Source organism: Marmota monax, unplaced genomic scaffold (genome assembly GCF_021218885.2).
Source record: "Marmota monax isolate L192 unplaced genomic scaffold, Marmota_monax_Labrador192_F-V1.1 WCK01_AAM20220418_F8-fsc00003, whole genome shotgun sequence".
NCBI lineage: Eukaryota > Metazoa > Chordata > Mammalia > Rodentia > Sciuridae > Marmota > Marmota monax.
In genome coordinates this window covers 35598793-35615314 of record NW_026694084.1, presented here as the reverse complement: position 1 = coordinate 35615314, position 16522 = coordinate 35598793, and the positions used below count along the sequence as shown (strand labels likewise).

Sequence of the window (16522 nt, the reverse complement as noted above, 5' to 3'; positions counted from 1 at the left end):
GCCCACTTCAAGTTACTCAATTCAAGTTAATTTGGATGCCTTTCTTCTAGGCTAGTTCCCTAAGACTTCATAAATTATCTCTCAATAAGAATAATAAGATAAACATGGAATTCTGATATTAAATCAGATATTGAACATAAAAAGTAAACCTGCCGTTAGTATTTTAACAAAATTCTGATTATTTTTTCGTAAAGCATACAGAGCCTTTAAAGAGTAGATCTCAAGGTTAGCATTTTTTCATGTACTTGTTGATTGATTGTATGTCCTCCTCTGAGAAGTGTCTGTTCAGGTCTTTGGCCCATTTGTTGATTGGGTTATTTGTTTTCTTATTGTTTAATTTTTTGAGTTCTTTGTATACTCTGGATATTAGGGCTCTATCTGAAGTGTGAGGAGTAAAAATTTGTTCCCATGATGTAGGCTCCCTATTTACCTCTTTTATTGTTTCTCTTGCTGAGAGAAAACTTTTCAGTTTAAGTAAGTCCCATTTGTTGATTTTTGTTATCAACTTTTGTGCTATGGGTGTCCTATTAAGGAATTTGGAGCCCGACCCTACAATATGTAGATCGGAGCCAACTTTTTCTTCTATCAGACGCAGAGTCTCTGATTTGATATCTAGCTCCTTGATCCACTTTGAGTTAACTTTTGTGCATGGCGAGAGGAGGGGATTCTGTTTCATTTTGTTGCATATGGATTTCCAGTTTTCCCAGCACCATTTGTTGAAGATGCTATCCTCCCTCCATTGCATGCTTTTAGCTCCTTTATCAAATATAAGATAGTTGTAGTTTTGTGGATTAGTCTCTGTGTCCTCTATTCTGTACCATTGGTCCACCCTCCTGTTTTGGTACCAGTACCATGCTGTTTTTGTTACTATTGCTCTGTAATATAGTTTTAAGTCTGGTATCGCTATACCGCCTGATTCACACTTCCTGCTTAGAATTGCTTTTGCTATTCTGGGTCTTTTATTTTTCCATATGAATTTCATGATTGCTTTATCCATTTCTACAAGAAATGCCGTTGGGATTTTGATTGGCATTGCATTAAACCTATAGAGAACTTTTGGTAATATCGCCATTTTGATGATGTTAGTTCTGCCTATCCATGAACAGGGTATATTTTTCCATCTTCTAAGATCTTCTTCTACTTCTCTTTTTAGGGTTTTGTAGTTTTCATTATATAAATCTTTCACCTCTCTTGTTAGGTTGATTCCCAAGTATTTTATTTTTTTTGAGGATATTGTGAATGGAGTGTTTTTCCTCATTTCCGTTTCAGAAGTTTTGTCGCTGATATACAGAAATGCCTTTGATTTATGCGTGTTGATTTTATATCCTGCCACTTTGCTGAATTCATTTATTAGTTCTAGTAGTTTTTTTGTAGACCCTTTTGGGTCTTCTAGGTATAGAATCATGTCATCTGCAAATAGTGATAATTTAAGTTCTTCCTTTCCTATTTTTATGCCTTTAATTTCTTTCGTCTGTCTAATTGCTCTGGCCAGTGTTTCGAGAACTATATTGAATAGAAGTGGTGATAGAGGGCATCCCTGTCTTGTTCCAGATTTTAGGGGGAATGCCTTCAATTTTTCTCCATTGAGAATGATGCTAGCCTGAGGCTTAGCGTAGATAGCTTTTACAATGTCGAGGTAAGTTCCTGTTATCCCTAGTTTTTCTAATGTTTTGAACATAAAGGGATGCTGTACTTTGTCGAATGCTTTTTCTGCGTCTATTGAGATGATCATATGGTTCTTATTTTTAAGTCTATTGATGTGGTTATCTAACCCACTGATTTTTGGACAATACAAGTGAACTAATTAAGGGGTATGGAGTCTAGAAGTTAAAGGAAAAGGTTGTTTTCTGTCCATCTATCCCTCTACCATTTGCCAAGTTGTTTTCCTGTTAAGGCCTGTCTTTCCTACTTGTGTCAATATTAAATATAGCTGAGAAGCAGCTTTCAGATGGTGCAGTCCCCTCTCCAGGATGTCTAGGAGAAGAATAGTTGTGTTCAGTAAGGAATTTCACATCTACATGTAATCATGTCTGCTGCTAGTGCAACCCAAGCTTCCAGTTCTCTACATTTTGGGTACTTGAGCCAAAACAGTCTTTGGAATCCATTCACGTTCCTCAACTTCACCACCTCCCTCTTCCTGATCACTCTTTCATCAGTCCTCTCCTTTCTAGCAGAAAAGAGGTTATGATTTTGGAGGCTGTGGGTTCAGTGAGTCTTTGCCAGTCTGTTTAGCCCTGAACTATCAGAGAAACTCCATCTCTAACACTGAAGTTGTAGTGTTTCAAGAGGCAGTTGATTGTATTGGTTGTGGAGGGATTATTCTTGTGTACCATGTTTCCTTGCAGCCAACCCACCATTTTCCACCAGCCTGTCTCTTGAAATCTTTTTCCTCCCCCTAAATATTTTGAGTATCATCATGTAATGATTGTTTCTCAGCTCCATTTCATCCATTACTTTTTCAATGGAGAACAACAACAGCCAGCCTAGCTTTGGTCTTTAACCCAGTATTGCACTTGGTAGGGTGAGGGGTTGAGTGGCTGCAGGCCCATAGATGACCTCCTGCTCTTTGAGCTGTTTGGAGACCACTGCTCCCTCTGAACATCTGGCCCTCCCTGCAAAGAGTGTACTGTACTTGAAGCAAAGCAATCACAAATGGGCCATGGCTGGAATTGCTTGCCAAAGAAATTTCTGGCCTTTCCCTTTCCCCTAACTGCATCAGGGAAGAATCCTTATCTCTGGCTTGGTTTCCACATGAGGTTTTTCTGAGGAAGGGGACTGGGACAAGAAGTCTGTCATGTAGTTAAATAGGCAAGAAATCTTATTAATCCATTTTTTTGTTTTGAGAGTTGCTTGTCTATATGATTTTTAAAAAGTCAAGTATAATTTCACAAATTTTTTTTCTGAAATTACTTTTGGGGTAATATTTAAAATGAAAGACATTTTGTAACCCTGTAAAATACATAGGGAATATAACATTCCAGTGTACACAAAGAAAGTAAATTCTTTAATCAAATAAAGAGTATTATAAAATGAAAAAAAAAAAAAAAAAGAGTAGATCTCAATATTGGATGAAGAGGCAGGATAGGGGGAAGGATCACAGATCCCTTTTAAAATCTAATGACTCTCTTATTTCTAAATATAATTTTGTGGTTTATAAATTCTTATAACTAAAGTTTGACTTTGAACCTGAGGACAGAAACATCTGCTCTAAATATAGAATTTAGGATATTACATTCAGAATACTCGATATATTGCTAAATTATTACAGTCAGAAGGTAGTAAAGATACGGTGAATTTTAACAAAATAAAGAGTGGCAAAAAATGTCCAGAAACAAACTGAGTAATACAGAGTAGATCTATCATCTGATAACTGAATTAGAAATACAAGTATGAACAAGGCTTGAGAGATAATGTTTATATGGAGAAACATAAAGCTCATAAAGGTATTCTGCATAGAAGAAGGCATATGAGTAGCAATGAGACACCTGATATTCTTATTCCGGTTAATCTCTAGTTATAAGATGAAACTTAGAGAAATTACAATGATGATGGTAAACAGAAAAGTCAAGAAACAGAAACTAGAGAATAAGAGGAATTGACCACATAAGTTAATAAAACAAGGTATATCAAGTTTGGACACTGTTTTAATATTTGACTGTATTTATGCACTTCCAAGAATGTAAGTAGATAGTTAAATGATGCATATTATTATTATTATTATTATTATTACTATTAAGTAATATGTGCAACAATAATTAATTACTTAAATTAAATTTTATTATTATTACTAAGCACATACTTTATATTTAAAGGGTAAAAACTCGTTAAGTAACTGAACCAGCATGATGCATATGCATGAGATGTGACTGGATGCTATGCTACTTCTACAATGCTACACTGCTTCCAATAATATCTCACTCATACAAAATTAAGAAATTAATTTTGTAAGAAATTAGAGAGAATTAACGTGGCAAAGTCACAAACAACCAGAAAAACAATTACTTACGCAAAAACTGGTCTAACAGCATTGTTCATATTCCCAAAAGTGGCTCGACCCAACAGCTCTCTGAAACAGTTCTCAGCCAGCATAGCAGGATTCTCTTCTTTGTCAGTTGCAGAAGGAGAAGAAGGAGGGCCTATGCGACTAAAAAAGAGATATCAAGAAAAACTAATGTAAGAATTCTAATATTAGTTCTCATGGTTAGACAAAATAGACTTTACTTCTCAGAAATGTTAATATGGCATTTTCTTTTGTATCCCCAAATATCTTTAAGCTTAATTCTAAGGCCATGAATCTAACACCACAAAAACTAATTATATAATGTTTCAAAAAAGGAGAACTAAATTTAGCTGGGAGCCTGTTTCCAACACACTGTCCTTTACCTAATGTAAAACACTGAGCAGTTCACTACTTGTTCCTGTTCATACAACTTCACGTTCATGTGAAATCTCAGTTAAGGACACCGTCAGGCATCCCCAGCTTAACTGCAAGTGAGCAGAAGAAATACAGTGCACTGAAAAACCATAACCAGCCTTTGTTTAGAAAAAAATGTAAAAAGCTGATTAGAACACCTAAAAAGGTAGAAGTCTTGGTGGGTAGCACTTGTTTGGTTCACATCTTGAAATATTATTTTAGGCAAATTATATGCAACAATAATTAAATATAGAAAAAGTGTATCTGTGGCACTGGAATTACACCATGAGAGAATAAAATTTTTTTAAATTTAGCAAACAGTGGTCTCTATTTACTCTATGTTACTTATGCCAGCCCTGAAAAATAAGAGCCATAATTATGGGAAATAGATTTCTAATTAGTTCATGACTTTTTAAAGTTTAAATATTTTGATAGAAAAATTTTGGCCTTAGTTATAGTGCCAAGAATAGGGAAAATATCAAAGGAGTTAAAGCATAACAAATTTTAGACATTAGAAAAGGACTCCAAATCTGGAGATAATCACACCTGAAAAATTAAGTATAAATGCTTTCTGTAATTAGCATAAATGTAAATGAGCACAGATAGAACTGCTATCATAGTTATTAATTGTTAGATCATTTTGATACTGTGCATATAATCTTGAAAATTACAAATAAAAATTTTAGAACTACAGAGTTAAATCTTTTTTAAATTTGTTTCGGCTTTTCTTCTTAAAATGGCAAGAAGCAAGCAGGTCAGGTTAATAAGCCAAAACCGAGAATTCTGCTTTTGAAGCTTAGTCACACATCTTCTCTATGTAGGGCAACAGAAATGTGATGGTGATATGAACTGGCACTTGAAAAAGTGAAACGAAGTGTATCATTCCAGGTACAATTGAATGGAGGGGTGGTGGCACACAGGGAGCACCATGGACAGAAAGTCAGCGTATATCCAAAAATAAGCATAATGAGGTCACCAGAATAAATTTTCCTCCAGAAAGGAACATATTTCTAAACTCACTTAACCTCATGAGATTACTACTTAGATAATACTAAAAGCATTCTTATAGCAGGGAACACAAATAAATATACACAAAAGCAACACAGCCTCAATTCCAACACCTTTACTCAATACCTGTCAACTTCTTCTATCTTTTGCATGTTAAAAAGAAGAGATGGGACAATCTTATCCATATGCTGAGGTTCCCAAATTGTAGCCCGAAGTTCATCATTAACTGTTTTGCGAACCACACCCTGAATACCTCTTATTCCAGCAATTCGAATTCTATAAAGAAGGAAAAAATAACTATGAAAAAGTTATTTAAAGCAACTTTTTTGTCTAGCCAAGAGAATGGATGTCAAGTAAATATGGCTATCTTCACAATAAAATACCTTAAAAATAACACACAGTTAAGTCTAAGTGGTTAAAATCTCCAAAAATCTAAGTTAGAGAGCAATAGGTTCAAAAGAGCTTTACATTGAAAATCATCTTTTTAAAATTAGCATTTAAAGTTCAAAAGAACTTTCAAATATAGAAATATTTATTTTAAAAATAAAAATATTATTTTTTCACTAAAAAAATCAAAAGCACAGGTTTTCCTAAGATGGTGATGGTGATATTAACTAAAAACAACATGAAAGATTCTTTTTTTTTTTTTTTTTGGTCTGGAAGTCGCAAAGTTAGGTAGAAAAAGAATTTCACAGTTTCTTAACACCTGCCTGCTTCTTCAGATTCCATAGCCCCTAATTTTCTCAAGCTCTTCCTTGCTCTTCTTGGGGGGAAAAAAAGAACTAAAAAATAGCTTACAAAAGCTTCAGAGGAACAGTCTCAAGCCGAACCAACCTGGTGACCCTAAGTCTTAAATATATATTTCTTCTGGATAAATGCTTCCTTTTTTTGAACTGTAATTGTTTACTTCCTTTTCTCCTATTACCTGAAAGACTTACCAATTAGAGGTTTATTAAGCTTACTTAATACTGTTTTTCAGAAACTATAAATCAGTTTAAAGAATGGAAGATATGGGGAAGGGACATAATACTGCTTTACAAACCCACGGGGAAAGACTTCAGGCATTCAAGAGCAGCAAATAAGGAGAAGGGGAGATGGCAATGATATGCCACTGAATAGGTGAGAATGAAGTAGGAGACATATTCAAAAGTGAATTGGGAGACAAGGAGACAAATTCTGCCTATTTCAAAGATGTGTCTACATATGCTGCTTTCTAAAGTATGAAGAAGATTTAAGAGACTCTATGCATCTATCATAAGTGAGCAAGCCTAACATTACTACAAAACGTTTTTGCTTTACATACCTGCTGCTGCTCCACTGGTAACAAGAAGGTCAAGCCCAAGGTGGCATAGACCATATGAACAGGTAAGATGCCATGTGTCATGCCTCATACCTTAAATGGAGTAGCAGCAAATGGTGGTCCCCTTATTGGGACTTAAGAATATGTGTGACACTAGTAACTACCAATAGCTACTACAGTGCACAGCTAGCATCCAGTCCAGATCTAATAGTTGGCCTGACTAGCACTTACTAGCCATGAGCTTCAAAGGTGTTTTACAGTTTCCCCATCAGTAAAATATAACATTTATGGTGTCTACAGCACAGGAAGGCTGTACAGATTTAAACAAATTAATTAAAATAAAGAGCTTAAACAATAATTGACCCTCAGTAAGCAATCAACAACTGTTAGCTGCCCCTGCTACTGTTAGTCACCATGATGATGATGATGATGATTATAATGATGATGATTATTTCTGCTACAGTTGAAGTGCTTAAGAAATCAGCTAGAACTGTGATACATGAGTTTACAAATGAGAACCATTTCTATATGGCTAATATTTTAAGAAAATATTAATAGTTAACAGCTCATCTCCTATTGCTTACATCTCTTTGGGTTCTTTATGGTACGGCTTTGCTATAAATAAAGGGATAGGAGCTAAGAGTATAGTTCAGTGGTAGGGTGCTTGCTTAGCATGTGCGAGGCCCTTGGTTCCACTCCTAGTACGGGAAAGAAAAAGCATTGACAAAAAATATCTGAGTTAGCTGAGCAAGATGGCACTTTCCTGTAATCCCAGCTCAAGAAGCTGAGGCACAGAGATCACAAATTCAGAGTCAGCCTTGGCAATTTATCGAGGCTGTAGGCAACTCAGTAAGACCTGTCTCAAAATAAAATATAAAAAGGGCTGGGGATGTGGTTCAGTGATTAAGTGCCTCTGGGTTCAATCCCTGGTATAAAAAAAGAAAAAAAAAGTATCTAAATTATATCCTGAAATGGAACATTTACAACCTAAATGAAAACTAAATAGGTTTTATTTAAGGCAAAGAAAGATAAACTTCAATTACTCTTAAGTATCTTAAACCATTTTATTTTACTCATTTATTTCGCAGTAGTTCAAATGAAATATTGGTATTCAAATTATTACATAGTATAGGAAAGACCTAGAATTAGGGAAAAGTACTGTAAGTCTTTCATTTGTGTATAGAAAATCTCAAGTCTCTTTTTGTTGGGACTGGGGGTATAGCTCAGGGTAAAGAACTCAACTAGCATGGGAACCGAGTCCTAGGTTCAATCCCCAGCCCCACCAAAACCAGAATAGAAAATGTTTCTAGCTTTCAAGTTTTTTTGTGTGTTTTTTTGGTAAATAATAATGAAAAACATTACATGAAAAAAAATTTTAAAGACATTTCACTAGGGGGCGATAAATACCTAAAAATAAGGAATCTACCTTTGATACATCAGAAAGAATTTTGCCAGCTCTATTTGAAATATGTAATGGTTTGTTTAAAAAATATATATTTTTACCCGTCCTGTAGTAATAGAAAAAAAGATATTAGTAGTCACTACGGTAAATAGGAAATTAATTATCGTAAGGCAATTCTAGTATTTGTATCTTTAAAGTTTCACACTTCATAACAAAGCATTAAAAACAGGACTCTTCATGGCCCATGCTATCTTGAGGAAACAATACACTAACAGAGAAATGACTATTACCTCTCAGCTTTCTTTCTCCAAGTTAAAATAACTTTTACATTTATTTTCATTCAAGGAAATTAACACTGTAGCTTGCAGATTCAAACTAAAAGCTAGTTACATCTCTACATGTTCCCTTAGTTCCTTTAAAATAAAACTAAAAATTACAAAACATGCTATATCTTGATTACCAACTGCTGAAAATAACTCTCAGGCTTCAGGCCAATTTCTTTTTATTAGGTATATTACAATGGAGCATTAGCTCAAATTGCTTTCTATATTTACCAAGGTCATGTTGACTTTAAATCTTAACTTTAAAATTTCTCATTTTTATACAGATATCAACTGACCTGGGGAATGTAGCTCAATGGTACAGCACTTAACTAGCATGTGGTAAAAACTGGGTTCAACCAAAAAGAAAAAAAAATACACTCTACATAGATATCAACATATAGACTGGGTTTGTAATTAAATGTTCACTTCCAAATACCTCTATAAATGCTAGAAGTATTTTAAATAAAGTGTCATGTCAGTAGTCAACGACGTCAGAATGACAATAATTTAGTTTTGTACAATCACTTCATTTAATAACTCTTTATTGATTCAAAAGGACTTATTTAGAGCCTACTATGTGATATAGTAGTCCTCAAAAACAAAGCCCTTGTGTTCCTGAAATTTATACTCCATAGAGGTACAAGAATCAGAAGATACTTTAAGAAGAATAACTAGGGTGGGGTGGAGGGTTGACAGTTAATAAAAGGTGGCTAGGAGAGAATTCTTGGGATAAGGTGATATCAGAGGAAAACTCTGTACAAATCGAGGTAACAAGCCACACAGGTATCTGGGTAATTGGTCATGGCAAAAAAAAAAAAAAAAAAAGTGTATCTAGAGCCCTAAAGTATTCAAGAGATATCAAGGAGATCCATGTGTGAAATAGAGGGAAAGCAGGAGGGAATGACTGACAGGATCAGATATAGGCAGGGAGAGCTGAAGGAACATTCTGGCTACACTAAAGACTGAATTTTAGTGACCAAATTAAGAAATTACTCTGATTTTGCATTTTCAGTCAGTTTTATCTTCTACCAGCAATGGAAAGCTGTTTCACGGACATTCTTATTTCTTTAATAATCACTATGTAAAGTATAAACATAATACTTACCTATAGATTACTTACTATAAATCATAAAATAAAGTAATACATACTCTGTTCGTATTTCTGGATCACTATGACAGGAATGACACATGGCACTGAATCGAGACACAAAAAAGTCATAACGTCTGTGATAAGACGGTGTATCTTCTTCAATATTTGCAAATTTGACAAACTAAAAAACAAAAAGAACAATACTTACAATATACTTTTTGAAAGTGTGGGACAAATACATTTACTTTTATTATCTTTTATATTAACAAGCAATAGCCAAATAAGAAGCAAATGAAATGTATGAGATATAAATATTGCATAGACACAAAAGGAATTTTTTGATAATGAACTTTCAGATAATCAAGGATAGTATTCTAGACATTAAATGCAGCTCCCTTTCAGAGAGCAAGCCCACTCTGTGAAAGAAACAATCTTGCTCTTAACTCTTCCATATTTCCTGCACTCTGATAATGTTTCTTTCAGTGAAGAGCGTAATTAGGCCACAATCTCTACAGAACATTACTGCTTAATTGTGGGTAGAAAATCTCCCTTGACAGAAAAACACATGAGTGAACAAACTTCATACAAAAATGGGACAAGAAAAGGAAAATTAACTGAAGAAAATTTGACAGTCTCAGTAGAAAAAAAAAATATGGAGATGGTAAAATTCATTCTACCTCCTTTATAATGGTGTGTATGTGTATCTCCCCATATGTTTAGGAAATTTTGAATATCCCACATGTGCACAGACCTAACTCCGACAATTCCTTAATATGCACCTTTTTTTCTTAGTTTTCTAATTCATTTATTACTTCAGTATACCAGACAGTCTAAACACAACAAACTGTTAGCTCATTTACATATCTAAATATACATAAATAAATACCTGCCAGGATATTGACTTCAAAAGACTATATCCAAAAAAGTATTATTCAAGAGAAGTATCACAATAATCAGAATTACTAACTTCTGTTGTAAACAAAACTGAAATAGATGGAATGAATTTGAATACATGAAGTATGATACTAAAAAGGTTTTAAAATAGTTGAGCTTGAGCTTTGATTTACCATTATCTAGAAAAGGGCCACAAAGTGCTGGGGTTGTGGCTCAGTGGTAGAGTGCTCGCCTAGCAGGCATGAGGCACTGGGTTCGATCCTCAGCACCACATAAAAACAAAATAATGTGTCCACCTAAAAACTAAAGAAATACATAAATAAATAAATATTTTTTAAAAAGGGCCACAAATACTATACCTGGTTCAGATTAAACTCATAAGCACCATCTGTTCTGTAGCAACCTCAACACATCAGGTGTTTTCTCATGAGTTCTTATTTAGTCATTCCAAAAACCCTGAAAGGGTATCATTATCCCCATTTTACAGAAAGGATATTGAGGACCAGAGATATTGAAGACCAGCAACAGTTAGTGATTATTGAAACTGCCATTATAGTCCAGATGCCTATTTTACATACTACCACATGAAAACAGTTTTAGAAAATATTATACCAAATATTTATACTTTTTATTAAAATAAATAATGAATAATGAGGAAATACTCAAAAAATTTAAATAGAAACACAAAAAGGTCTGTCTATACCCTATGCTCCCCATTTTCTAATATCTATAAAAAGAAGTTAAAGGACAACTTCTGAATTTTGGAATTATAGGTGACTATGACTTTAGTTTACTCTTATATTTTTTAGCATTATCCAAATTTACTACAATAAACATTTTGTTTTTAAAATTAGAAAAAAATAAATAAAATAAAAATCTCCATTAACATTTTCAATGTCCTGGGGAATTCTTTGAAGGAAAAACTTAATTCTATTTTCACTTAATCAAAGTCACAAATAATCATATAAGCTAAGTGATCATTTACAGAAGCAGCTCCAATTGCCCTTGAACATAAAAAGGTGGCTCTGAGCTCCAAGGGAATTGCACAAAGCACATCTTCCCAGTTTTGTGGAGAGTCATCTAATTCCCCTTATTCTGGAAACTAGCAAATTTTAAACCCATAAAGTTTATTCTAAAATATTTCAATAAAAAGTATTATCACTGCAGACTTATCACACACTGCAGACTTATCACATGCAAGAACAGAGAAAATGAGGCACAGTACTGCAGCAGATCAGGTACCCCCACCCAGAAGACCCTGGCCATAATTAAGCTTCTCCTCTCATCAGGAAGATTTTTACAAAGAGTATCAGCAGGATGTCTGCAGAGAGAATTGTAGTTTGAATCTTCCTCTTGCTTGTAAATGCCAGGTTTACACGCAAAAGGTGTGACAGAGTTAAGAATCTACAGTCAAGCTTGTTGTGTAAAAAAGATATTATCTCTGCTTTCTTGGTAAAAATTTAAAAGACCATTGTCTGTCCTAAAATTCACTTTCTGGGAACTCAAAGAAAAATAATCATTTTTATATAAACCTCCAAGCCCTTCCTCCCACTGGGTATAAAGTTCAAAGAATATCCAAGCTCCGCCTTCAGAGAATTTTAGGTGATAGCCCTTTCAGGATCTCCTACAGTCCATAAACCTGCTTCCTGAAAATTCCTTGGGTGTCCAGCCTCTTCTGTCCTACTTCAGTACCATGCAGAGATTATGAACAGGCTCTGTTAAATGGATCTGGATTTGGGCACCACACTTAATAACTGCATGTGTTACCTGTGAATGCCTAACTTAAGTGGTTGGTGAGAAACAACAGGTAGCACCATGCCTTGCACATTGCATATATACAATAAAACATATGTCCTATTTTTTTATCCACTTAAAAATTTACGTGGGGAATTAAATATATTTCAAAAGACACGGAAAGGCAGCAGCAATGCAGTTTCTCACCCTAAGTACTATTAAAATTCTGGGCCCAATAAAACCTTTGCTATAGGAACTATTCTGGGCACCACTGGATGTTCAGCAGCATCCCTCACTTCCTAAATACCACCAGCATTCCAACCTATACCATATAAATTAAAAAATGTTTTCAGTACTTGACAAATATCCAGGGAGGGAAGAGAGAGAAGAGAACTGTCCTGGATGAGAACCACTGCTTTGGTGTAGTGAGTGGTTTCAATGACTGGTCTCTGTGGACAACTGTCAACATTTATACAAAATGGTCAAGATTAGCAATGAGGCTTAAAAAAAAAATGAGATGTGTCAACCAAATACAAGAGGAGGAAAGAAAGAAAAGTAATCTATGATTTCCTTAAGTCTTAATCCACAAAAATGACTGAATAATTATACCATAAAGAAGAAAAGCTTTGTAAGAATGCCTAGGATTGAACTGCCATATTAAATACGGCACTACTTTCCTGGGTCTTTGGAATTATTTAGCTGCAACTTCTTATACATAAAATGCTAATATTTTTAAGCTTCAGGGGTTTTATAAAAATCAATGACACAATATATGTAAGTACCTAGAGCACACACTATTTTATTTTTCCAAAAAGCTTAAGTCAAAGTTGCACAGTATCAACATTTATAATCATTGTATACTATGATTTTAAAACAAAAATTGTTTCCTTACAATGTTGGAAAACAGACATGTTTCAGATTTCAGAGTTTTTCTTATTTTGGAATATTTGCATAGACTTTCAGCACCAGCTGAGCATCATTAATCTGAAAATCTAGTTACAGTGCTCAAAAAGTTGGATTTCGGAGCATTTGCCATTTCAGATTAGGGATTTTCAACTTATATTATTATACAGTGGTACTAACATTACTTAACATTTTTCTTTTCTGAATTGTGTACATACAGGTATACTGTGTTCTTTCCTGCATTTGTAAAGGTTTATAATAAAAAATGAGTAAAAATAAGAAGTACCCAACATAGGAGATCCTAAATTAATAATATCTTTGTTGGGCCTGGGCCCGTGAGCTGGAAAGCAGCCTATGTTGTTTATGTGAGGGGCTCTTAGGGCTTGGCACACTGAGTCTGGGATATTTGTAGTTTGGAACACTGACCATTACTAACCCCATCACCATGGTAACCTGGCTACCCACAGGTGCACAGCATATTCCATTCCTTTTGCTTTTTTGCTTCTGACCTATTGGCCCATTGGTTGCCACTCGTAAGGGTGTTGCTAGTTCACTGGATTATTACAGCCTTCAGCTGAATTTTCCCAGTAATAGACTATACATAAAAGGCTTGCCTATGCAATAATAAAGTGGATCGAGTTCTCTGAAACTGGTTTCAGAAGGTCTCTTTTTGACTCTCGCTACACCCTCCTCAGCTGTTCGGTGGGCTTCAGCTGGACCAAGAGAGCCCACAGATACCTATTACTGTCTTACTGAGTTGGCATCAGCACCAAAAGGTAAATGTCAACAATAAAATGTACAAATATAAAAATATCAAATACTAAATTAAAAATATTAACTGATAAAATATGGCACTCAGCACTACTACAAAGTGAAAATTAGACTTTCAGGGAATATTAGATAAATAATGTTGGTCAAGAAAATATTATGTTTGATTTAATACAATTCACTTAAAAGTAGGTAACCTGGGATTTTGTCTTTTGTCCAAATAACTCATTAAAATAGTTTTAATAGCTCTGCTGGCTGCAAGTAAAGAAACTTCTGGGAATGCATGCTAAATCCTTTCCCCAGCTATTACACCATTTCCCCTAAACTTTCCCATTCTAATTATGAAGGAAACAGATGGAGACTTCAGTAGCTCTCTTGCCTAAAACTAAGCCAATCACATAACTAACAGCATCTGGAAATATGCAATATCATACTAAGGGTTTCTGAATAAGAATTTCATTTGTATACTTCTACTTTTTTAACCATCTATTCTTAATAGTAATAATAATTATCAATGCTAGCCACTGTTCTAAGAACTTCATATATATTAACTCAGACCACACAATCATCTCATAAAATTGGAATTATTATTATTATCCTTATATTACAGATGAAAATCTAAGGCAAGCAGAGGTTAAATAACTTGCCAAAGATAAATGGCTAGAGTTTTACAGCCATAATTCAAACCAAGGCAAGTGGACTCTGGAATCCATGCTGGCAGTCATCACTTATACTTCCTCTTCCTGTGTCAGAAAATAATTATGCATAAACAATAGCAGGTGATATATCATTTGACTAGCTGTTCATAAAAAAATGCATAAGAACATACTATATAACACATACATATTGTATAACATACAGTCCTCAAAAGAACAGAAGGTTATACAATGAGACTGAAGACAAGATATATAAGGTATCTCACGTATGTAAGATAAAGACAATAAACGGTTAATCACTGTATTTTATTTTCCTTTTCCTTTCCAACAAACTATGTATGATTCAGGACAGAAAAAAAAAAAATGAGCATGGCAAGGAGAACTAGTTCTAAAGTAGTCTAAGAAGGAATGAAGATAGAAACCCTGACTTTCATGGAAAAATGATGGAGAAAGAACAGAAAGAATAGCAATGGGACAGCTGAATAGCCATAGGCCAAATGTGGATGAAAATGAACCCCTAACCCATATCACATAAAAACAGCAACTCAAAATAGATGACAGACCTAAACTATAAAACTCTCACAAGAAACCAGAGAAGTAAAACTTTGTGACCTTGGATTAGGCAATGGTTTCTTGAATGTGAGACTAAGGACACAAAAGAAGTGATAAAAGAAAAATTAGACAAATTAGACTTTATTAATTAAATACTTTAGTGAATAAAAGCACACGAACAAGAAAAATAGAAAGATGAATCAGAGAATTTGAGAAAATATTTGTAACTCATATATCTGATAAAGGACTTGTATTAAGAATATTTAAAGAACTTTTATAATTTAATAATAAAAAGCTACTCCAATTAAAAACAAATGATTTAAACAGACATTTGTCCAAAGAATACAAAGCCAATGAGCACATGAAAAAAAAAAATATTTAACATCATTAGTCATTAAGGAAATGAAAATCAAAACTACAAATATACCCCTTCAGACCCTCTAGGATGGTTATAATCAAAATGACAAACAATAACAGGTATTGGTAAGGATGTGAAGAATTTGGAACACTCATATGTTGCTGATGGTAATATAAAATGATGCAGCTCTTTGGAAAACAAACAGCTAACCTTAAAATCTAGCAATTATACTGCTAAATATAAACCCAACAGAATGAAAAAGCTATGTCCACAAACTTGTACACAAATGTTCATAACTGCCAAAAAAGTCCAAACAATCCTAAACTAATGAATGGGTATACAAAAGTATAGTATATCTATAAATTGGACTGTGATGTCATAAATAGGAATGGAGTGCTGATGTATGCCAATACCCAGATGACCCTTCAAAACATTATGCTAAGTGAAAGAAGAAAAAAAATTCCATTTATTTGAAATATTACAAGTAGGAAAATCCACAGAGAGTAAAGTAGATTAGTGGCTTCCAGGGGTTGGGAAAGGAGGGCATGAAGGGGTGGTGAATGTACAACTCTCTAAACATAAAAAGACACTCAAAGCATACTTTGTAAGGGTGAACGCTATAAAGCTGCTATTTTGTCAAAGCTTGAAACTCAAAGGAAGAACAAGACACAAAGTTACTTCTATAACAGATAACCCAGGGAAGGTAAAATGACAGTTATCAATTCATTTATGGTCAGGTATTTCATCATGAATGGTGGGTATCACAGATTTTACCAAGAGTGATAGAAAATACTAGAGACAAAGTGTTCTAATCTTCATCTACACTAGCTATCCAAATGCCCTGTCCAAGGAGTTGGCCTTTCTCAGGCAAACACTCTTTAAAAGGATATAAATTTGAGATATGCTAACTGAACTTAAAAATTAACAAGAGAATAGTTTTTACTCACAGAATTTGTTCCAAGAACTTGAAGCTTTGGTTCCCCTGATTCCAGCAGCTTTGCCACCATATGAAGAAAGCTTTCTACGAAGGGCTTGATGCTTTGAGAATGGCAGGCCATAAGAAGTTGGTCCAGGGCCTCCATAGCAATTAGCACATACCTAAATGCAAAGAAAAACAATG

General features: G+C 34.3%; 1 protein-coding gene across 4 annotated transcripts in view; it reads right to left on the bottom strand.

Annotated features, from left to right (window-relative positions):
- The window catches only part of Efr3a (EFR3 homolog A), an 87161-nt gene that overhangs the window by 36275 nt on the left and 34364 nt on the right, over positions 1-16522 (bottom strand). For 3 of the 4 annotated variants that reach the window (XM_046464732.2, XM_046464733.2, XM_058585741.1), the window contains exons 4-7: positions 16350-16500; positions 9597-9718; positions 5549-5698; positions 4007-4144 (exon numbers count right to left, since the gene is read on the bottom strand). In XM_046464732.2, coding sequence (XP_046320688.1) covers positions 4007-4144; positions 5549-5698; positions 9597-9718; positions 16350-16500 — 561 coding nt within the window. The remainder of the gene's footprint in view (positions 1-4006; positions 4145-5548; positions 5699-9596; positions 9719-16349; positions 16501-16522) is intronic. The other variant, XM_046464734.2, reaches the window with a different exon arrangement.